The sequence below is a fragment of the Podarcis bocagei genome, assembly GCF_964188305.1.
Source record: "Podarcis bocagei genome assembly, chromosome: 7".
Lineage (NCBI taxonomy): Eukaryota > Metazoa > Chordata > Lepidosauria > Squamata > Lacertidae > Podarcis > Podarcis bocagei.
This window is the reverse complement of record NC_138132.1, coordinates 17,748,279-17,770,482: the sequence shown is the minus strand read 5'-3', so window position 1 is coordinate 17,770,482 and position 22,204 is coordinate 17,748,279. Positions and strand designations below refer to the sequence as shown.

At 46.6% G+C, this 22,204-nt stretch overlaps 1 protein-coding gene across 1 annotated transcript; it reads left to right on the top strand.

Moving 5' to 3' along the window:
- Positions 1 to 6,758: 6,758 nt before the first annotated feature.
- Positions 6,759 to 12,477, top strand: LOC308590155 (lens fiber membrane intrinsic protein-like). Its single transcript, XM_081199917.1, has 4 exons — positions 6,759 to 7,024; positions 7,936 to 8,076; positions 10,404 to 10,526; positions 11,314 to 12,477. The coding sequence occupies exons 1-4, from the start codon at positions 6,844 to 6,846 to the stop codon at positions 11,466 to 11,468; spliced, it is 600 nt and encodes a 199-aa protein (XP_081056043.1). The 5' UTR covers positions 6,759 to 6,843; the 3' UTR covers positions 11,469 to 12,477.
- The last annotated feature ends 9,727 nt before the right edge of the window (positions 12,478 to 22,204 follow it).

Here is a 22,204-nt window from a genome sequence, read left to right as displayed (position 1 = left end):
ATAGTCCTGGAAAGAAACCACCTCTGAGAGGTGGTAGTGTTTCTTTCTCTCCCAGTGCTCGCCTCGGATCTTCTTTCATAACTGTCAACATTTCCCTTTTTAAAAGGGAAATTCCCTTATTCCAAATAGGATTCCTCGCAAGTAAAGGGAAAAGTTGACAGCTATGGTCTTCTTTCCCAGCCGCCCCAAGCAAGTGAGCGAGCAGGGGGGGGGGAAGCGACCAACAGACCGACTGAGCATCCCCTTTGGTCTCTGCCTCAACATCAAGTGTGTGGAGCTTTTTTGGGGGGGGGAGATTGAATCACCAGCTACGGGAAGGTAAGTAGAGTGTTGTTGTTGTTTTGCAACCCCCAAGCATTGAACACCTGTGTATAAGATGACCCCCAATTTTGGACTAAAAAAATTAAGTGAAAAACATCATCTTAGACATGGAAAAATACACTAATCCTCCAGCCACTGACCCCACCCTGTGCTCCAGGAACCTAGCTGGCACCTGAGATTTCAGCTCCTGAAAAAGGTGGTGAGATCTGGCACTACCTCGCCTTCTTCTTCCTCCTCCTCCCCTCCCCCTGCTGCCATTCTTACTGCTGCCACCCTACTCCTCCCATTGTCACTTGCCTACTTTTGGTCCCTTTCGCTGCTGTTAGCGGCATCAGTGTTGGCTGCCTCTCCACCTCAGCCTTGCTTCTTTCCAAAGAAGGGCCACAGGAGACCTTCTACAAAAGGAATAATCCCTGGCTGAATGAGGTGCCCAGGAGAGTGCCTGCACTGGCTCTGCTTTCCTACAACTGCGATAACTTTGACTTAAAGGGACCCCTGACCATTAGGTCCAGTCGTGGCCGACCCTGGGGTTGCGGCGCTCATTTCGCTTTATTGGCCAAGGGAGCCGGCGTACAGCTCCCGGGTCATGTGGCCAGCATGACTAAGTCGCTTCTGGCAAACCAGAGCAGCGCACGGAAACGCCGTTTACCTTCCAGCCAGAGCGGTACCTATTTATCTACTTGCACTTTGACGTGCTTTCGAACTGCTAGGTTGGCAGGAGCAGGGACTGAGCAACGGGAGCTCACGCCATCTTGGGGATTCAAACCACCAACCTTCTGATCGGCAAGCCCTAGGCTCTGTGGTTTAACCCACAGCGCCACCCATGTCCCTTAACTTTGACTTAACCTCGGCTAAAAATATAAATTACCTTAAAGGATATAGATCACCTGCCACAGTTAAGTACAAGCAGTGCAGGCACTTCTGAAGCCAACTTGCCCTGAATGCTTTGCTCTGAGAAAGGACCCTCCCTTTGACATTTCACAAGGTGTGGCGGGGTGTGTGTAGAATGAGAGATGGCGGAAGAGGACCCCACTGCTGCCCCAAGGCAAGTGAGGAGCCCCCCTCCCCCGGGCCACCAATTTGCTTCCTCTCCAAGGCCCATTGGATTGAGACAATTGTCACATTCTGTCACATGTTTGGACTTGCCTTGTCTAGGTTCTTGGCTGATTTCTAATAAGACTGAAGCATGTCTGGAACTCACATATCGTCGCTTCAGTTATTGTCTTTTAAGGAAAGTGATCTTCAGGTGATAGGGTTCTTCCAGCCCATTGTGATTCTGTCAATCTCCTCCCCCCCCCCCTTCTGCAGTCTTCAACACCTTTGTCGTAGGATTCCTGGTGGTGGGGGCAATGTTCGGGTTCCTCTGCGCTGCAAGTTTTATGCTCCTCTTCATCTGCACAAAAAGCAAATGGCTACACAAGTGTTTAAGGAAAAAAATCCTCACTCCAGGTATCTCAGACACAGCTTGCCTCCAACTTTTAGGGTGGTGTTATGTGTGCCGGCGTGGTTGCTCAAGAGCGAACAGGCAAGACTCCCACTGGTCTTTTCAAGGCTTTATTATCTGTCCAAAACATTCATTGTGCAGAGCATCTCAATTCCATGTCTGCTCAGGAGCTAGCAGAATCTGGGAGTGGGCGGTCCTTAAACTTTCCCCAGCATAGCAGTCTATTGACCCCCATCCTACGCCTCCCCTCTCTGCGCTTAAACAGACTGTGCAGAGAGGTCGTGGGCAAAGGGGGTCCTGCCTCCCCCTCGCTTTGCTCAGGCTCGGTGTTGCGGCTCTCTCTGGCACCCTCCAAGCCCTGCATCCCTTCCCCACTGGAGGCGTGGCTTCCCTCCTCACTGGCTGAAGAGCTGCTTCGCACGATCTTTGGAGGTTCCCTGTAACACAACTGCTCTTCCACCTCTCGCCTCTGAGCTGATGGCAGTTCCCTGACAGGTGGCTACTTTTCCCAGTGAGATCATGGCCCTGAAAGATGCACTTTTTCCCTGAGAAAATCGCGCAAGATCACAATAACCAAAACGGTCACCCTTCTCTCATGTTAAAAAAAAATGGGATGTCCTGGTTTTTCCAGGACACTTGTGGGGTACGCCCATTCGTATGATCTGCTTACATCTGTTCTTAAATTTGTTTTCGATGTTCAGTTGTGTTTTATTGCTTTTAGACATTTTAAATAGAGTTTTATTTAATTTTAACTATATTTTTTAAATCACAAAATTGTTTGCCACCCTGGGCTCCTTTGGGAGGAAGGGCAGGATGTGAACCAAATGAATGAATGAATGAATGAATGAACCTTGGCTGGGTTGGAGCAGAAGGAGAGTCACACACACCACAACAAAGGGGCATTAATCCTTCTTCATGTGCTTCTTCCTAGCACTCACTACGATGATCGCAATGTCTGTGTATACAGGGAAATATACTAGCGATGTTCCTCTAGAGTTCCGTGGCTGGTCCTTCTACTTTGCCTGGGCTAGCTTCCCACTTTTCCTCAGTGCTGGTGAGTTCAAACCAAAGGGTGTGGATGCTTATGGATTTAGGATGGACTGTGTTGAGTTAGGACCTCTGTTGACTTTGGAGTTGTGGGTTAGAAATCTCCAACCCCTTGCAATAAAAAATGGACAGGTGGGTGGAGCCTTCACAGTACTTTCATGAATGGAGATCCACAAGCTTGAAGTCACCACCTACCAGCCAATGGGTGGTGACTGGAAACCTGATGTCTGCAAGGATGGGCTGTGCAATTAACTCCCCTGCGGTGAGGGGGTGACTTCACAGCCGGTGGAGGGGTGGTGGTTTCATACCTGCTTCCTGCAGGGACCAATCCAGCCATTCTTCTACCTGTTCCACAACTGACCTCTCCTGCGATGCTATGTATGGGGAAGTAGGCAAGGTTTGGGCACAGTAGTCTCACAAACAAAGCTGGGACCCACACACAGTGAATGGACTAAGTTTAGATGGATGTATAAAGTTCAAATCGCAAACAAAAAGCTTGAGAAAGTTCCTTACTTTGACGTTTACCGAACATAATCAACAACCGCATTCCCTTTATATAATTTTGAGGTGCAAATGCTGTTGATTATGTAGCCAAAACTCACTTTTGGTGGGGGGGGGTAACTTTGACAGAAATATTAAAAATATTGAGGGGGGGGAATTAAAGGGGCCTTCTGACCAGATGCTTGGAAGCTGTGGCTGGATGGTTTCGTGGGAGCTGATTGAAACTAAATCCTTCGAAAACAGAGGTCCTATGGCTGGGTCAGGATGGCATGGGGATGAGGGACCAACTCCCTTCTCTTGCGGGGGCCCAATTAGTGCCATTGCCTTCCGTTAAGAGTTTGGGTGTAATCCTTGACGCCTTCCTTTCCATGGAGGCGCAAGTTACAGCAACAGCCAAGGCGACATTTTTCCACCTTCGCCGCATCAAGCAGTTGGTCCCTTACCTTTCCTGCCCCGACCTGGCCACAGTGATCCATGCGACGGTCATCTCCAGGCTTGACTACTGTAATTCGCTCTACGCGGGGCTGCCCTTGAAGTTGACCCAGAAACTCCAGAGGGTGCAGAATGCTGCAGCGAGGCTCCTCACGGGGTCTTTGCCATGGGAGCATATTCACCCAGTGCTTTTCAAACTGCACTGGCTCCCGGTAGAGTACAGGGTCAGATTTAAGGTGCTGCTTTTGACTTTTAAAGCCCTTCACGGCCTAGGACCCTCGTACCTACAGGACCGCGTCTCCCGGTATGCCCCACGGAGAGCCTCAAGGTCCATAAATAGCAACGCCCTTGTGGTCCCGGGCCCTAAGGAAGTTAGATTGGCTTCAACCAGAGTCAGGGCCTTTTCAACTCTGGCTCTGGCCTGGTGGAACGCTCTGACTCATGAGACCAGGGCCCTGCGGGATCTGATTTCTTTCCGCAGGGCCTGTAAGACAGAGTTGATCCGCCTGGCCTTTGGCTTGGAACCAATTTGATTCCCTCCCTCTCTTTCTTTTTTCCTTTCCTTCTCCCCCTGCGATGAGGCTACATTTTAATATTTTAATGTTTCAATATTTTAATGTTGTATTTTAATTTTGTTTTTAAGTTGTAATCATTCAACTTGTTTTTATTATTGCTTGTAAGCCACTCTGAGCCCGGCCTTGGCTGGGGAGGGCGGGGTATAAATAAAAATTATTATTATTATTATTATTATTATTATTATTATTATTATTATTATTCTCAGTAGTGGCACCTTGCCCTGTGGCACCCTCCCATCAGATGTTAAAGAGAGAAACAATTATACAGCTTTCCATAGACATCTGAAGGCAGCCCTGTATCAGGACTTTTGTAATTTCCGATATTTTGCTGTGTTCTGTCATATTCTGTTAGAAGCCTCCCAGAGTGGCTGGGGCAACCAAGTCAGATGGGCTGGGTACATGTGATAAATGATGATGATGATGATGATGATGATGATGATGATGATGATGATGATGCCAGGGGCCTGGGGTTCTCCCAACTCTGGTGTAAATGCTTTCCTATGTTTGGGGACAGTGTCCAATCTCCCTTGGATTCTGCTTCTCTTTGTTCATTTGTCCTCTCTTTCTATCCCACAGCAATCATGACAGTGTTGTACCAGAAGTTGCAGGGAACTGAAGAACAAGAAGAGAGCCTTGCAGCAAACTCTGTTGGAAACTTAGCGTGAACGTCTTTGAACTCTGCAAGAGGGAATAAGGCAGAAAACCTGACCTCTCACAGCATGGACTACAAATACAGCATCTGCGTCTGAATTTCCCTGGAGATTTGTGGCATTCCAAATTACTCGGTGCTGTTTCCAAGGTGGAATAAAGCCACTGGGAATCCTCTACCATTATATTTTGGAGAGTATGGTGTACGCACATTGAGTCCCTTTCGATTATTTGTGCCTTCCAGGACAGCTGCGCTACTAGCACACATGTTTGCGTTAATTAAAACACTGTGAAAAATAAACTGAATTATTTCATTTAAGGTCTTTCTACTCCACATTTTGCAGCAGAGCCTGATGATGGCTTGTAGTGTAAGCATTAAAAATATAATGTGTTTGCTTGTTTGTTTATTTATCTGATCTAATATGCCCACCCTTTGCACAGGCCATAGGGTGGGGAGGGTTCACAATAAGATCAAGTCGATATATCCCATTTATATACAGAAATTACTTAAGGTACCTTTTAATGGAATAACAACATGAACAACAAAAGAGAAAAGGGGCGGTGGATTTCAGCTCCAAGGTTCCCTCTTCCCAGTGGACTCTGCAAATTGTAGCTCTGTCAGTGGAATAATATAGGTCTCCTAACTACTCTCAGAACCCTTAACAAAGCAGAGATACCAGAATTATCTGGAAGAAGCCCTGACTGTGTAAAGTGTTATGACACTGCTTTAAATGTACAATGGAGACTGGGCCTTTCTCTGGAGAAAGCCTTTTGCACTGCAACGGCTTCAGGATGGGCCGAAATGCAGTCAGGGAAGACATGCACAACAATATGTCAGAAGCAAAACCCTTTGGAGAAGAGCGTTGGGGCTTTAGTTTTGAGTGACATGTAGGTACGGGACAGTAATATGGTTTGGTTCACACTTTCATGCGAGCTTCCCTGATTCGCACCTTCCATCCAGCTCCATCAGGCCTCCTTTCCATCAGGCTGCCCCAGTGGAAGAAGCAGGAAGCAGAGCTCCTTCCATCAGCTTTGCTGAAAGACCAGCTGCATCAGGTACCTCCTTACCCCTGAACTGTGCCAGCTGGGGATTATAAGAGCAGCTGTTTAGAAATTAGTACCTGGGTTTGACTTTTTCCTCTTCCCTCCCTGTTCCGTTCTCCTTGTGTGCCCTGGCGTTTTTGGGTGGGAGGCTGGAGCTTAGACTGTAACTATCTTGTTTTAATCGATAGTACGTAAGCCACTCTGCGAGCCTTTTTGAGGGGTACATCTGTTCTAACAGATAAATAATAAATATATGTCGCTGTCCTCTAAAATTCACGTGTCTCTGAATTTTGTGACGCTGTTTTCCAATCCCTTCCCCCACAGATGGGAATAACTCTCATGCTTATTCATTCCATTTTCGAATCACTTCCTATCGGGCACCTGCAAGCCACTTACAGTATAATAAAGCCTACATAAAACAGTTAAATATGTAAATATGTATATAAATATGTTAAATATGTATATAAAAATAGTTTAAAACAACAGTGGCACGTACATCAATCAACACCCAGAAAGAAACAAACAGAAATAAATGTCTCCTTTTCGAAAGCTTGCTGAAAGAGAAGTTTGCTGAAAGGGCAATAGAGAAGGTGTCTCTCTGATTCCAAAGGGTATGGGACCACTCACTAAAGGCCTGATTCTGACATCATGCAGAATTTCACATTGCATACCCACTTTGCCATTTCTCCTTAGTCTGGTTAATGAAAAACTTGCACTTTGCACCAAGGTAATGGCTGCTTGTTCGCAAGGGGTGTGGTCCATCTGTAATGATGCATTTGCATCGAAGAGCTTTTCTCCAGAGCTCAGCTCAGCTTCCAGAGACCTCCAGCAATGTGGCAGATCCTTCTCCTGCTCGGCAGTCTGGGCTGCTTCTTACTTGGCTCCACAATGCTTATTGCTTCTGTGTGTACCACTAACTGGATTATTCAGCCCACTCCATTCGGCTATTACTACGAAGGGCTCTGGAACTTCTGTGTAGCAGAGCAATGTATGAGCCTGAATCGAGATTGGGGTGAGTCTTTCTTTGGTGGCCAGTATGCTAAACTCTCGACGGATGTGGGTGGGGTGTTGTTACCAGATCAGGGCTGGCTCACTGATGAGGCAAGGCAAGGTGTCCACCTTGGGTGCAGAAGCCAAGAGGTGGCAGCCACCTCGCCCACCTGCCACACTGCCACCTCCATCCCTGTACCAGATACTGTTCCTGTGCTTTTGACAGCAGCTTAATCTATATGCATCCAGAGTCCATAATGCTTATTAACTCACATGTTGTTAACTCACATGTGGCGAGCCTCTGGCCCTCCAGATGTTGTGGACTCCAGCCAGCATGGCCATCATCAGGGATGATGAGAGTTGTGGCACATCAACATCTGGAGAGCCATGGGTTCCCATCCCGTGGGGAAACCCAGCCAGATCTGTGGGGTATAAATTATTATTTTGAATTATGGTGCTGGAGGAGACTCTTGAGAGTCCCATGGACTACAAGAAGATCAAACCTATCCATTCTTAAGGAAATCAGCCCTGAGTGCTCACTGGAAGGACAGATCCTGAAGCTGAGGCTCCAATACTTTGGCCACATCATGAGAAGAGAAGACTCCCTGGGAAAGACCCTGATGTTGGGAAAGATTGACGGCACAAGGAGAAGGGGACGACAGAGGACGAGATGGTTGGACAGTGTTCTCGAAACTACCAACATGAATCTGACGAAACTGCGGGAGGCAGTGGAAAACAGGAGTGCCTGGCGTGCTCTGGTCCATTGAGTCCTGAAGAGTTGGACACGACTAAACAACTAAACAACAACAAAAGTTATAACAATACCAAATACATATCCATATACAGAGATTTCTCTACACAGGGGGTAATGGTAGAAGGCAAGAATAACTGATTTTCCAGTGTTACTAATTCACTGTTGCTTCTCTTTTGCAGCGTACAAAGTGTTTGTTTTAGGATTCCTGAACGTGGGAACATTTTCTGGATTCTTGTGCAACCTTCTTTCACCATTCTTGTGGGTGTGTGGAAAGAAGGAGCAGATACGAAGAGCTACCTTCAACTCAACTTTCCTGTCAGGTATTGCAGATACAGAACACCCCCCTCTCCAACTACTCCGATTCTTTTAATATAGCCATGGGTCTTTAAGTATCAAGAATATGATACTTAAGAGCCACTAAGCTCAAACCAGATCCATAAAATTGTTCCTGTTTTGCCCTGCACTGGAGGGCAGGACCCAAACCAATGGCTTCAAGTTACAAGAGAGGAGATTCTAGGTAAACACCAGGAAGAACTTTCTGACAGTAAGAGTGAATGAATGAATTTACTTTATTACGGTCATAGACCAGCATAAGCAAAACATCTAAATAAATAGCATAACAGTATGAATCTAAGCAAATAATTATTAAATAAATGGGAGCAAGAACCATACATAGATTTAAACATATACATAGAATACTTAATTAAGCATAGATAATGAGTGAGTAAAAACTGATAAGAAAAATTAAAAGATCAGTCAACACAGCTATATGGGTGGGCTTCAGAAGAACAATATGGGCCTTCAGTTTAGGACTGAGTTGTAGCATAGACCATTCTTTGTCAGATATCTATCATGGCAATCTGGAAACAGTGGCTCATGTTCTCCTGTCCTGCCCCCTTTATAAAGATCTGAGGAATGAGATCATCACCCCACTCTTACTTACCATCCCAGGCTGCCCATCTGCAGCCACATTGTTCTTTCTTTCATCAGATCAAAATGATCAGACAACAGCAAAGGTTGCTAGGTTTATCGAGGGTGCAATGAGATTAAGGACTACTATCTGAACGATAATCATGGTCATTTGATTGCCATTTTACCAATTGTTGTCTTTTTAATTGTATAAATTGCTTGTTTTATGTTGCTATGGCCGTTGGCTAATGTGAATAAAGTTTATCTATCATGGCAGCACAAAATCTGGTGACTAAATATGTGTGTGATGGCCTGGGATTCGGACTTGGATGCTGAACCTGAGGGATCCCAGCCTGCGCAGGATTCCCCGCCTCCAGAACCAGCTGAGCCGGGGCTGGGGCCTGAGCCTGAAGGGTCCTCACCTGTGCTGGATCCTCAGGTGCAGGCACCAGCTGAGTCTGCTCTGGCCCCTGAGGTGATGGAGGGCCCATTGCCTGCAGGTGCCCCACTCTCAGCCCCGCCAGGGGAAGAGGAGGTTGCCTCTGGGTCTGGTAACCCTCCAGCCTCTCCTGAGCTACAGAGGCTCAGGGCAAAGAGGCAGAGGGAACTACGTTTCCGCTGGAGGAGTGCTCGCCTCCAGGCCAGCAGAGGCGAGTCACCTGAGGACTGGGGCCGCCCTCTGCCTCGGGGCAGATAAAAGGCAGTCAGCCCAGTCCCAGGTTGCGGGAGCAACGTGGTCGCTAGTCTGTTCCTGCCTGCACCCTGTCCTGCTCTTCTGCCAGAGTTCCTGACCCCACCCGACTCCCTGCCTTGGACCCTGCTTCAGTTTTGATGGACAGCCTCCATACCACACCATTGACTTCGGACTGGACTCGGACCTCGCCTCTTGGTAGCCCCCAGGACCAGCACAATGTGACTTCTAGGGTCTTGTCCTGTAGTAATAGGGAGATGTTGTGTTGTTCTGAATGCCCAGGAAATTTATATAAAATGGGTTGGATAAACCTAGTTTGAATGTCTATATAATACTGGCAATTAAGAAGGGCATGCTCCGTTGTTTCCTGCTGCCCAGAGCCACATGGACATTTCCTCTCCTCATAAGTTATCTTCCTATAGTGGCCTTCCTGAATTGCTGAAGGGAGAGCCTGACAATGGGCCAAAGTGAAAGCCCTTCATTGTTTTGGTATTTCAAGATTGGCTATGTTTTGCATTTGGGAAGTCAAGTATCTTCTAGTTTCACTAATTAAAATTTTTGGGGGGACAGTAACAGGTGTTCGACAGTGGAACGGCCTCCCTTGGGAAGCTGTGGACTCTTATTCCCTGGAGGATTTTAAGCAGAGCTTGGATGGCTTTAGTTGAGATTCCTGCATTGCAGGAGTTTGGACTAAATGGCTCTTGGGCTCCTTTCCAACTCGGCAATTCTACGAAGAGCCCACCAGGCTCAGTATAGCTCAGTTACACTGTTAAAAACAAATTGATCAAAAGACCCAAGTGAATAACATCAACAGCCATAAGAATACCTTCTAAGCTAGAACCACAGATCAAAATGTACATCGACATGCCTGGAGAGGCTTCCTTAAGCAGAAAAGTTTATAGGAGTCTGCTAAATATTTCTACCCAGCTTTTCAGGTGAGATTGGCTCAACAGGGTGAGGTAGTGGGGGTGTGGTAGATAACAGTGCATCTGACTGCTGGCTCTGGAAAGAGTCACCATTGACATGCTTCCGTTTGCTCATTCCTAGTGGTTACTACGTTGATTGGAATGAGTGTGTACACAGGGAAATACACTCGGAGTACACCTCTGGAATACCGTGGGTGGTCCTTCATCTTGGCCTGGTGTAGCTTCTCCCTCTACCTTGTTGCTGGTGAGTGCGACTAGCAGAAATATCCAGGAGACTGAGGTTTGCTTCCATTCTGATAACAAGAGTTCCTCCCCCCATCATTGCATCTGCTATTGTTTCCTGGGATGCTCAATCGCTATATCCTGGAGGAATCAACATGGAGGCCTCCATAGGTTGCGGACTTCAACTCCCATAATCCCTGATGGTCTGGCATGATGCCTGGGTCTGATGGGAGTTGTAGTCCAAATCCTCTGGGTGGCACTACAATGGCTACTTCAGCTATAAACAAACTTGGTTCTCTTATTTGCTTGTTATGTGGAGTCATGGAAAAGGCAGCACAGGGAAAGATAGAAACAGATTATGGTGGTAAGCATATCACTTGACATCAACTGGGCTTACTTTGGAGTAAATATGCTGTGGATGAGGCTGCCAATTTCTTTTCTGTTAGAGGAATGGAAGAGAGATCAGCGGTGAAACACCTGCTGTGTAGTATGCAAAATGTCCCAGATTCAATAGCCCCCAATAACTGCTTGGGGGAGGGAAGAGAGAGAGTCTGCACTTCCAAAAAAGGAATAAAATATGGCCCAGATTTGTATAAAAATTGCATGCGTGAACATATGGCAAGGGAGGTGGAAGGTATGGTAAAAAGGAGTGTAAGAAATCTAATAAATAATAATAAATGCTTTCATTTTTAAAGTAATTTTAATTGGTTTTCATAAATGTGCAACAAAATGTAGCTAGATAACTAAGCATAACATAATCTCGCCAGTGACTAGTTTTCATGTCTCTATAATATTTGTTCCTCTTTTAGCTTTCCTTCGGGTTTCTTCCTTGTTGTTCGGTCAGGGTCGTGTGGATACCTCCATCTTCCAGAAGTCATCTCCTCCAACTGAAGTATCAGCAATTACCAACGGTCGCGACAACAAGATTTGTAGTAATGAGGCTGATGAAATATCTTCCACGTAGACCCTTTTGGTTCATATATAAAATAAGTGGCCACCAGATGGAATAAAAGGATTCATTTTCCCGTTTTCCTTTCAGCACTATGACATTATCGGTAATTTTCTAAGCTATAGCCAGCTTCCATACATTTCTATACCACAGGTCTACTCCCAAATCCTGTTGATTTCAACACGTTTTGGCAATGGATAGCCTTGCTGCAACAAGCAAAATTTCAGGAGTTCTCTTCTTTTAATGGACTTATTGGACCTTCAGAAATTGACAATGAACACAACTGTGGGGTAAATCAATTTCTTCTCATGAAATATGAGAAAATTCTGAGTATATTCCCCCCCCCTCAAAAAAAATGTATTTTGATGTCAGGGACTGGGTAGAGGAGGAATGGTGGAGACCGCCTCCCCAGCCTGACCCTTCCAGAGAAGAAGACAGTTCAGAATTACAACAGGGGATTGAGGGAGGTCACAGCTCAGAGGAAGATGAGGGGGAAAGTTGGGAAATAATGGGAGACGAGGAGGAGACAGAGCCGGAGCAGTTGGTTGACATGTTATCACTAGAAAGCATTCCAGACCCACCATCTCCCAGAACCCGGCGAGCCTTAAAAGTAGGAGAGCAAAGAGCTCAAAGACAGAGGGCCCTCAGTGCCACCGGTAGAAAGGATGACAAATGAGGAAGTGGGAGAGAAGGGGAGGGGAGATTTACCCAGGACAACACCATTATTCCAAGAGGCAGCATTTCCAATCCTCTCTCTGTGAATATTGAATAAAAAGCAATTGATAAGAACTTTTCATTGTCTTATCTGTTCCTAGCGACCTGCCTTGGGGGTTGGAGCCACTGACGCCTGATGGTTGGGCAGCCCCACCGCAAGTGGTGGTACGATTGCAATCTCTGCACCACGTTGATACTGTTCCAGAAGTAATATGGGGCAACTGCACTGGTGTTCTATAGATGCAAGTGGAGAAATAGCCACTACATTGTAAATAGAAATACAATATATCTCACCACAGTGAGGAGGGCAATGACCAGATGAGCTGTGTAAACTTGCTCAATTTACTGTTGAAAGCGCTCACTGTGAGTGGGGCAGCTTCAAGCCCTCCTCCTCACTTTTCTTTCATGGTGTTCTTTAAAAAAAAATTGAAGCCAATAAATCAAATCCATACAATAAGTTTGTTCTGGGTATAAGCTTTCGTGTGCATGCACACTTCTTCAGATACACTGAAACAGAAGTCACCAGACCCTTGTATATAGTGGGAGGGTGGGGTGGGGTATTTCTCAGAAGGGTAGTAGGAGATGGGTGATTGACTCAATGGGTATGATTGACGACAGGAATCACAAAATGAAACCTGTTGACGACAGGAATCACAAAACAGAGAAACCAGTAGGAGAACACTTCAATCTCCCAGGACATTCTATACAAGATCTCAAAGTAGCTGTTTTACTACAAAGGAATTTCAGAAATAGACTGGAAAGAGAAGCTGCTGAATTACAACTCATTACCAAACTTAAAACCATGGAAAGACCTGGGCTGAACAAAGACATTGGATTCTTATCTCACTATACATGACTAAACCATTTCTCACCTTCTCACTCCTTGCCTTTTCCTGTAAGACCTATTACAGTCGTTAAGAGTCGTCAACAGGCTCTCTCAGCTATCTGCCTATCTCCCATTCCCACCACCCTTCTGAGTAATACCCCTCCCCACCTTCTCAATATATAGAAGGATCTGGCAACTTCTGTTTCAGTGTATCTGAAGAAGTGTGCATGCACACGAAAGCTCATACCAAGAACTAACTTAGTTGGTCTTTAAGGTGCTACTGGAAGGAATTTTTTTTATTTTGACTATGGCAGACCAACACGGCTACCTATCTACTACTGTTGACGACTGTTAATGACTGCAATTAGTCCTACAGGGGAAAAAGCAAGAGATAGTATGCAGATGACCAAAAATAGCTTTAGCATGTATAATGAGACAAGAATCTAATGTCTCTATTCAGACCAGGTCTCTCCATAGTTTTCAGTTTGGTAATAACTTGTAATTCAGCAACTTTGTGTATGCCATCAAATGCCAGCAGTGCCCTTCAGCTCTCTATATTGGACAAACAGGCGAAACCCTACGCCAAAGGATAAATGGACATAAATCTGACATCAGGAAATACAAGACAGAGAAACCAGTGGGAGAACACTTCAGTCTTCCAGGACATTCAGTACAAGATCTCAAAGCAGCTGTCTTATTACAAAAGAATTTCAGAAACAGACTTGAAAGAGAAGTTGCTGAATTTACCATACCCATTGACCCATCTCCTACTACCCTTCACAGTGGATTTGCTCCAAGCTTAGGAAGGGCAGAGGCTAGACCCTAACACAGTGCGACAAGCCCTTCCTTCTGATCCCAGAGAATGACCCGTCAGTGGTAAGAAGAACACACTCTGCACATGCTCAGACAGAATATTTATTATAACTTTAGATATTCCAGGGATGAGCACTAGTGGATTCAAGAGGAGGGTTCTGGAGGAGGCCGGCGACAGCAGCCATTGAGAAGCTCAGGACAAGTGCTCAGCGGTGGCTGTGTTAGAGGGGTAAATCATGACATTCCTTGATCGAATCAGAAGCTGGGATGGCTTCTGTAATTCTGGGAGTGTCCCGGAGAAATTGGGATGGTTGAAGGGTATGCATCATTTGTCTAATGAAAAGATAAGGGCCTAAGGGAACAATGGTACTTGTCAGCTTGGAACACCATTTCATAAATGAGTGAAAGGTCAACAAGAAATTGACAGCTGCTAATGCCAGCCTGAGAAAATGTGTCACACCCAGCAGCACTCAGTTCTCAACCTTCCATGTGGAGAGTCTTATCAACAAGGCTCAGCTCTTTGCTGGAGACTTTCAACCCCCAACACGTGAGAGGCTGCAGCGACAGGTGTGTGCAGGTGGGGCCAATGGCTTCCCAGCTTCTCTCTCCCTTGTGTGATGTATCAAGCTGACTGGGTGGCGTAACCATGAAATAGGTCATAACACCTGCCAGAAAGCAAGAGCCGTACATTAGGCAATCCAAGGGCTGTGAACCCTGCTGCCAAACGGCTTGGAGCCCGTTTTGTTGGCAAGATGCCTTCTGCTATAAAGATCTGATGAGGGGTGGGGAAACCTTTCTGGCTGGATCCCGAGCTTCCCATCCCTGGCTGGCTGCTTTGACAGGTGGGAGCCAGATCACCTGCCTATCTAGTGGCCAATATCACGATACCAGGTGGAAACTGCGAAGGGGCTCACTCTTAGCATCAATCAGGTGGTTGAAGCTGACTGCAAGCCTCTCTCCCGAGCTGTACTATGGTGTTCCCTAGCACAGCTAATCCCAGTGGGGATCTCTGTCAGTGCTGTTCCTTTATAGCCATGCTTTTATATGCCCCAGACCTGACAGATGTGGGGCAGCTGGGGGCGGCTTGTAGAAAACAGCCTTGTGGGTCGTGTTTAGCACTCCTGCCGGGTCTAATTTATCTCATGGACTGGAGGTTAATCATGTTGTCAGGGCTGCCTCAGGTCTCAGCTCACAAAAGACCAACGCCAAGTTCTTCTTATATACAAGGACGTTTATTGCAGTTCATTATTGGTTCCACAACCGAGGCGTGCAGCCCCGCGTCTCTTAGCCTTAGACGTTAGAAGTCCCCTCTGAATCGGTCCCTCCCCTACACCAGTTTAATAAGCTAACGCTGCTCCACCTTTTTCTCTCTTTCCTTTTCTGCAGGGTCTTTCTGCCCACCGGGGTTCCTCCCCTCCTGGATTCTCCTGAAGCGGAATCTCCAGACTGCTCCTCCCCCCTCCTGCGGGCTTTGGGTCCTGGCTCCTCCTCCGGGCTCCCTGTTCTTCCGCGCGCCTCCTCATTTGAACTTGGCGCGCCCGCCCAACCTCTGACCTTCCTTTTGACAGTTATGCTACTCCCCTCACTGCCCTCCTCCTCTTCCGGGAGAACGGCTTGCTCTGATCCCTCCCCTTTCTCTGTCACCGGAGCTGCTCCCTCTGACACACTGGAACCTCCCCCCCCCCTTCGCTGCGCTCTGGTGGAGAGGCTGGCCCTGATTCCCAGCTGCCGCTTTGGGGTCCCCTGCTGGCCCCCCGCTCCTGGCACTTTTCCCCTGGGGCTCCCCTTGCCCTTACCACAGGCGCCCCCTTCTGGGAATCCTCTGATTCGCTGGAGAGACTCATGGAATCCCTTGCGTCATTGCTATCCTCTTCCTCGCTGTCCTGGGATTCCTCTCCATCGCTCTCCATTTCCTGCCTTCCCTGTGCCTCTGTCCCTGTACCCCTGACACATGTTTAATAATTTATGATGATGATGATGTCTGCCCTGCTACCAACACAGTGGTTTAAGGAAAGGAGGAGGGAACACGAAGGAAAGTCCCATTTCATATCGTTCCAATGACTTCCCTTTGCACCATATGGGCCGACTGTACGTATGTCTGACTTTGAAAAACTTTGCACTTTGTACGCAGCTAATGACAGCTTGCACCACACACACCAGGGATATTCCCTGTTATTAATATATTTGCTGCTTCCTGGTCCTTTTCCTCCCTCTTGCCTGCGGTGTTCCTAGCACCGAAGAGCTTTGACTAGTTTTGCAGTTCTTCCGCCTAAAGATCCAGCTTAAGGAGACCGCCGGCAATGTGGCAAGTCCCTTTTCTCAGATTTGGCTGCCTGGGTCTTCTAACACTCAGCACGGCAATGCTACTTACTGCTATGTTTACTGGGCCCTGGGTTGTTTGGCCTTCCATTTTCGGACCTGCTTATGAAGACCTCTTAAAGCAGTGTTTCCTATCAACCTGCGTATCCCTGGAGCGAGGCTGGGGTAAGTGGCTGGTTGGTGACAATCACTCCAAACACCTTGGATGAAATGCCCCCATCTAGGGCGGCATGAACTCCAACGTTTCTCCGATGAAAATAGGGATGCCCTATTTAATAATAATAATAATAATAATAATAATAATAATAATAATAATAATAATAATTATCCACCCACCTGGGTTGCCCCAGCCACTCTGGGTGGCTTCCAACATACATAAAAACATAATAAAACATTAAATATTTTTAAAAAATCTTCCCTATACAGGGCTGCCTTCAGAAGTCTTCTATAGGTTGTATAGTTACTTATCTTCTTGGCTTGGGGGGTGCGGGTGGGGTGTCGCATAACTCCATACCCTCCAACATTTATCCGATTAAAATAGGGACGTCCAAAGAAAAGCAGGACATTCCGGGATCAAATTAGAAACTAGGATGGCTTCTGTAAATCGGATTACTATTTTTGGAAAATGGGGACACTTGGAGGGTATGGGTTTGCCAACTTTTCTTCTTCTTCTTGCCAGTTGCTGCTCCTTTGTTTTTTAACACCAGCTAGAGCTAGATCTTATCTTATATCCCTGTTCAGGGAAGTTTTTAATGTGTGACATTTTAATGTATTTTTAATCTTTGTTGGAAGCTGCCCAGAGCGGCTGGGGAAACCCAGCCAGATGGGCGGGTTACAAATAATTTATTATTATTATTATTATTATTATTATTATTATTATTATTATTATTATTATTATTATTTACAATGGTCGCTCCGGTTGTGCATGGGATCCGTTTCGGAGCTCCAGTTGGATCCCGAGGAATCCGCAACTGGAGGTGCTGCTTCTGCGCATGGTGCGTAGGGCGCTTCTGTGCATGTGGAGAAACCCAGAAAAATACTTCTGGGTTTACCACATTCGCATCCTGAAGGATACACAACCGGAGGCAGTGGTGTAGCGTGGGGGGTGCAGGGGGGGCTGGCCGCACCGGGCGCAACATCTGGGGGTTAGGGTTAGGGGGTGCAAATCCACGGGTTAGGGGGCGCAAATCCACGGGTTAGGGGTCGCAAATTACTTGCCTTGCCCCGGGTGCTGACAACCCACGCTACGCCACTGACCGGAGGTGTGTATGTCCAGAGGTACCACTGTATATCTCATCTCCATGTCAAACAGAGTGCCCTTTGCTAATAATTCCTGCATATAAAGCTCCTCTCAAATGCACACCAGCAATTTCTAGCCTTCTCCTCCTGTTTCTTCTTCCTGGGTTTGAGCTAACGCAGAACCTCACTTTTTCATGTGAAATAAATCTAAACCTGTGGCTAATTTCAGGAAGTGCGAAGGGGTGTTGAGTGGGCTTTGCACATGCTCAGTCCTCGGTATAAGGGGAGAGGCAATGCCTGGAAGCAACTGACTCTGGAGATGAAAGGTAGTCACACCCACACCATACATTTAAAGCACTCGTAACAAACTACAGGAACGCGGGTGGCGCTGTGGGCAAAACCTCAGTGCCTAGGACTTGCTGATCGTAAGGTCGACGGTTCGAATCCCTGCGGCGGGGTGAGCTCCTGTCGGTCGGTCCCAGCTCCTGCCCGCCTAGCAGTTCGAAAGCACCCCTAAAGTGCAAGTAGATAAATAGGTACCGCTTTATAGCGGGAAGGTAAACGTCGTTTCCGTGTGCGGCGCTGGTGTTGGCTCGCCAGCTGTAGCTTCGTCACGCTGGCCACGTGACCTGGAAGTGTCTTCGGACGGCGCCGGCTCCCGGCCTCTTGAGCGAGATGAGCGCGCAACCCTAGAGTCGGACACGACTGGCCTCTACGGGCAGGGGTACCTTTACCTTTAACAAACTACAGTTCCCAGGATTCTTTGGGGCAGGGGGAAGCCACAACAGTTAAAGTGCTTTAAATGTACATGATGCTGTAGCATACCAGACTCATAAATTAACCTTGCAAAAGGGAAGGACAAAAACTCCCCCTCCCAAGAAATTCCAGAGCATTGGTGCCACATGATGACAATGATTGCTGGTGTTTCTCTTTTGCAGTGTACGATCTCTTTGTCATAGGATTCCTTGGGCTTGGGGCAACCGATGGAGCCATTCTGGTTGTTGCTTTCATGTGCCTCTCCATCTGCAAGAAAAGCAAGACGGTGAACAAGTTAATGGACAAACATGGCGCCGTGCCAGGTATTTCAGTCACTGAATGTCCCCTTCTGCCCAGTTCAGGGTTGACTTTCCTGACCCGTCACGCTCAGGAAGCTTCTAGGTGGGCCTGAACAGTACCTCCACTGTTGGAGGTGACCTCCTTCTGAACACCAGTTGCTGGCAACCATGGAAGTGCCTATTTGATCTCACATCCTATTTGTAGGTTTTGTCATCTGGTTGGCCATGATGAGAACAGGGTGCTGAATTGAATCATAGAATCATAGAATCATAGAATCATAGAATCATAGAATCATAGAATCATAGAATCATAGAATCATAGAATCATAGAATCATAGAATCATAGAGTTGGAAGAGACCACAAGGGCCATCGAGTCCAACCCCCTGCCAAGCAGGAAACACCATCAGAGCACTCCTGACATATGGTTGTCAAGCCTCTGCTTAAAGACCTCCAAAGAAGGAGACTCCACCACACTCCTTGGCAGAAAATTCCACTGTCGAACAGCTCTTACTGTCAGGAAGTTCTTCCTAATGTTTAGGTGGAATCTTCTTTCTTGTAGTTTGGATCCACTGCTCCGTGTCCGCTTCTCTGGAGCAGCAGAAAACAACCTTTCTCCCTCCTCTATGTGACATCCTTTTATATATTTGAACATGGCTATCATATCACCCCTTAACCTCCTCTTCTCCAGGCTAAACATGCCCAGCTCCCTTAGCCGTTGGGTCATCGGTCAGATCCAGCGGGCTCTTCTTACATACTTAATGTTAGCATTGCAAGTTGTATACGTCTGCCATGCTGGGGGTGGAGGATGGCTCCAACAAGTTTTCCTAATCTGATAAGGCTTGCAAAAATCCCCCCAAAACCCCCTAATGCATAATCTCCTAGTCTGTGGTGCCTGCTTATTATTGCTCTTCTTTTTCTTCTTTTTTAAAGCACTAATTACACTCTGAAGATTGGCACAAACAGTAATGTCCCGATTGATAGTGGAACAACTTGGGGGTATTATGTGAGAATCGTTGTGGGTTGTATTCAACAAACCTTTACTCAAGAGCAGACCCATTAAAATTAACTCCGAGTTGTAAACCACTTTTTTAAAACAACAACAAAGCAGTGTACAAATTTGAAGAAATAAATAAATAACAGACTAACCTAGGTCCATTAATTTCATTTTTTAGTTATCTTTCTAGTTACATTTAATACATTTTCAAAAATTTCACATACACATTCCAACGCATATTTTTTTCTTTTGCTTGGTTGACTTCCCACCCTATTTCCCATGGTGTTTTTTTTTAATTACTCCCCCTTGCTGCACCCTGTCTTCCCTCTCTTATAACAATCATACAATAATCTCTAATTCCTTCTGATGCTCATAGTTCAAATCCCGCTTGCGCATTCATCGTACTGTAATATTTCTTTAAATAGGTCCAGTAATTTCTATGGCTCTGCTCTGAATAAATGTTAGTTGAATACCAACCACCCTGTTCCATTAAAAAAGGGAAGAAATGATTATAGGCTCCTGTAGGTCCAAAGTATTCATCCACCATATAAGATTATTTGCGGCGCTTCTGCATAGTTGGTTGCTTTGGCCTTGACTCCCTTCAAGCAGCTCCCATTGTTGGGATGGGGATGGGGAAGAGCAGGGTAAGAAGATGGCAAGGTGGGGGCAGCAGCCCCACCACTGTGCACACACCCAAGTGTGGCTGCTGCTGGCAACCAAGAATAACTCTCAGAACAATGCCATCGTGCCCCTCCTGCCCAAAGAATACAGCCACTTCTAAGAGGATCCCAATGCTTCAATCTCATGAGTTGCCTTATCTGATCATCAGCTTGGACTCCATCACTTCCAGTGGGAGATGTCTTTTTGTGTCTTGGTGAGAGTCACTGGACTTCCTGCTTTCAGCCGAAAGGTTCACCCAGGACCATGACTTGTGCAAAACCAGGGCAGGTTGAGGTTCCTCTTGGGACAGGTCATTTGGGCACTTGCCTGCTTTAAAAGCAAACCTCTGAAGTGTGCCACCTCTGACCATGTGTACCTGTGCGGACCTTCCCCAAGTTTCTGGTAACAAGCCTTTCTGGTTTATCCACAAATGACAGTTGGAATGTCCAACTTCCCCTATATCTGCATCACTGGTTGACTGGACAGGACAACAGGGCAGCAGTCTGTAGTGAGTCAGGAGGAACCAAAAAAGCAATGAGGACCAGAGGACGAGGCTGGATTCAGGAGGCGTCAGATTAGAAATCAAGCCCCAAGAGCAAGACCAGATCTCAGGTAGAACTTGGTCACTCATGCAGAGTCCCTTAGCCTCCTTATACTCTTTCCTTCCCAGGAGGAATCGGTAGCCATCTTGGAAGGCGTCAGCCCAGCAGCTGCTGTACTGAGAAACTGCAGTGATGCAGCTCGCCACACGGGGCAATGGTCAGCATTTCCTGACAGGGACGGAGTGGGGCAGGGCAACTGTGTAAACTAAGGGGTATTATGAATACTCCTCTATTTACTCCTTCCTAGTGGTCGCTACGTTGATAGGAATGTCTGTATATACTGGGAAATACACTCCACAAGTTCCTGTGAAATACCGTGGGTGGTCTTTCATCATGGCTTGGTCTTGCTTTCCGCTTTTCTTCCTTGCCGGTGAGTTAAACAAAGATAGAGCTATTGGGGGGTGGGGGGTGGGACTTAGACTTGCATCTCTTGCAAGGGGCATGGAGACCATGGCTTCTTTCTGGAGGCGGTGGCATCTCTTGAGAGGGCCTTCTTGTTGGTTGCAAGGAAAAAATAGACATTCCCAGGATGCCGTTACCGCTTGAGCTTTTGCAAATTTGGGGGTTCCGCCTAGTCAAGTGACACCTCTCTCTTGCATGCAGGGGTTATTCAGGGTGGTTAGAGAATTGTGACAAAAATGGAAACAGAACCAGACCTTGTGAGCTTCTCTTACTCACCCTATGTCTGGAACGGGAATCAGTCCCTGGAGTTCATTTTGTATTTGCTGCTACTGTAGCTTTCAGTCCCCCGATGATGGCATAGTCAAATATGTATATTATGTAAGTTACTGCATTTCGTCACACACTGGGCACACTGAATAAAATAGTTTCTGGTGGGAGATGAACTGCAGCAGAGAAGGAAGTGTACCGCATGCAATGAATGCAATGTGGAAGGAAAATGGCGCCTTCTTACATCCCTAGGGCTATTTCGGTGGCATAAGGATAAATGCTTACAGCCTGAACTTTGGAACTGGAGGAAATTTTTTCCTTTCCCCCCTGACATTCTGACGAACATTTCTCTCTCTCCCACAGCTATAGGAATCCTGTTTTATCAAGTTTACCAAGAAATAGAAGAAGAAGAGCGTGAGGACAATGTTGTACCCCAAGGGATGCCAAACGGCAGCTATTCCTTGGAAACGGAAGGGGCTAAAGGCTGACCTTTCTCAGCATGGATGTGGAATGCATCCAGAATTATTTGCAATTTATTCTCGCTGCTACACCGCCACCGCCACCGCCACCGAAGATTTGGAAGTTTAAAGTAACTTACTCCTTGCATTCTTCTTCTTCTTCCCTGAATTAAATATGCACAGGAATTCTCTGTTATTCTGTTCATAGATCCAAATTCTGTAGACTTTGCAGCAGGTTTCAGCTCCTTTGCATCTCTCTTAAACACATGTATTAATGCACATATAACATTATGGAGACTTCGGGGAGCCCTTGCTGATGCTGGCCTTAGAGTCCAAGCTCCCCAATGTGGCTGCAAAGCATCAGGTGGCAGAATTTGACATCCGATGTGATTATGTGTATG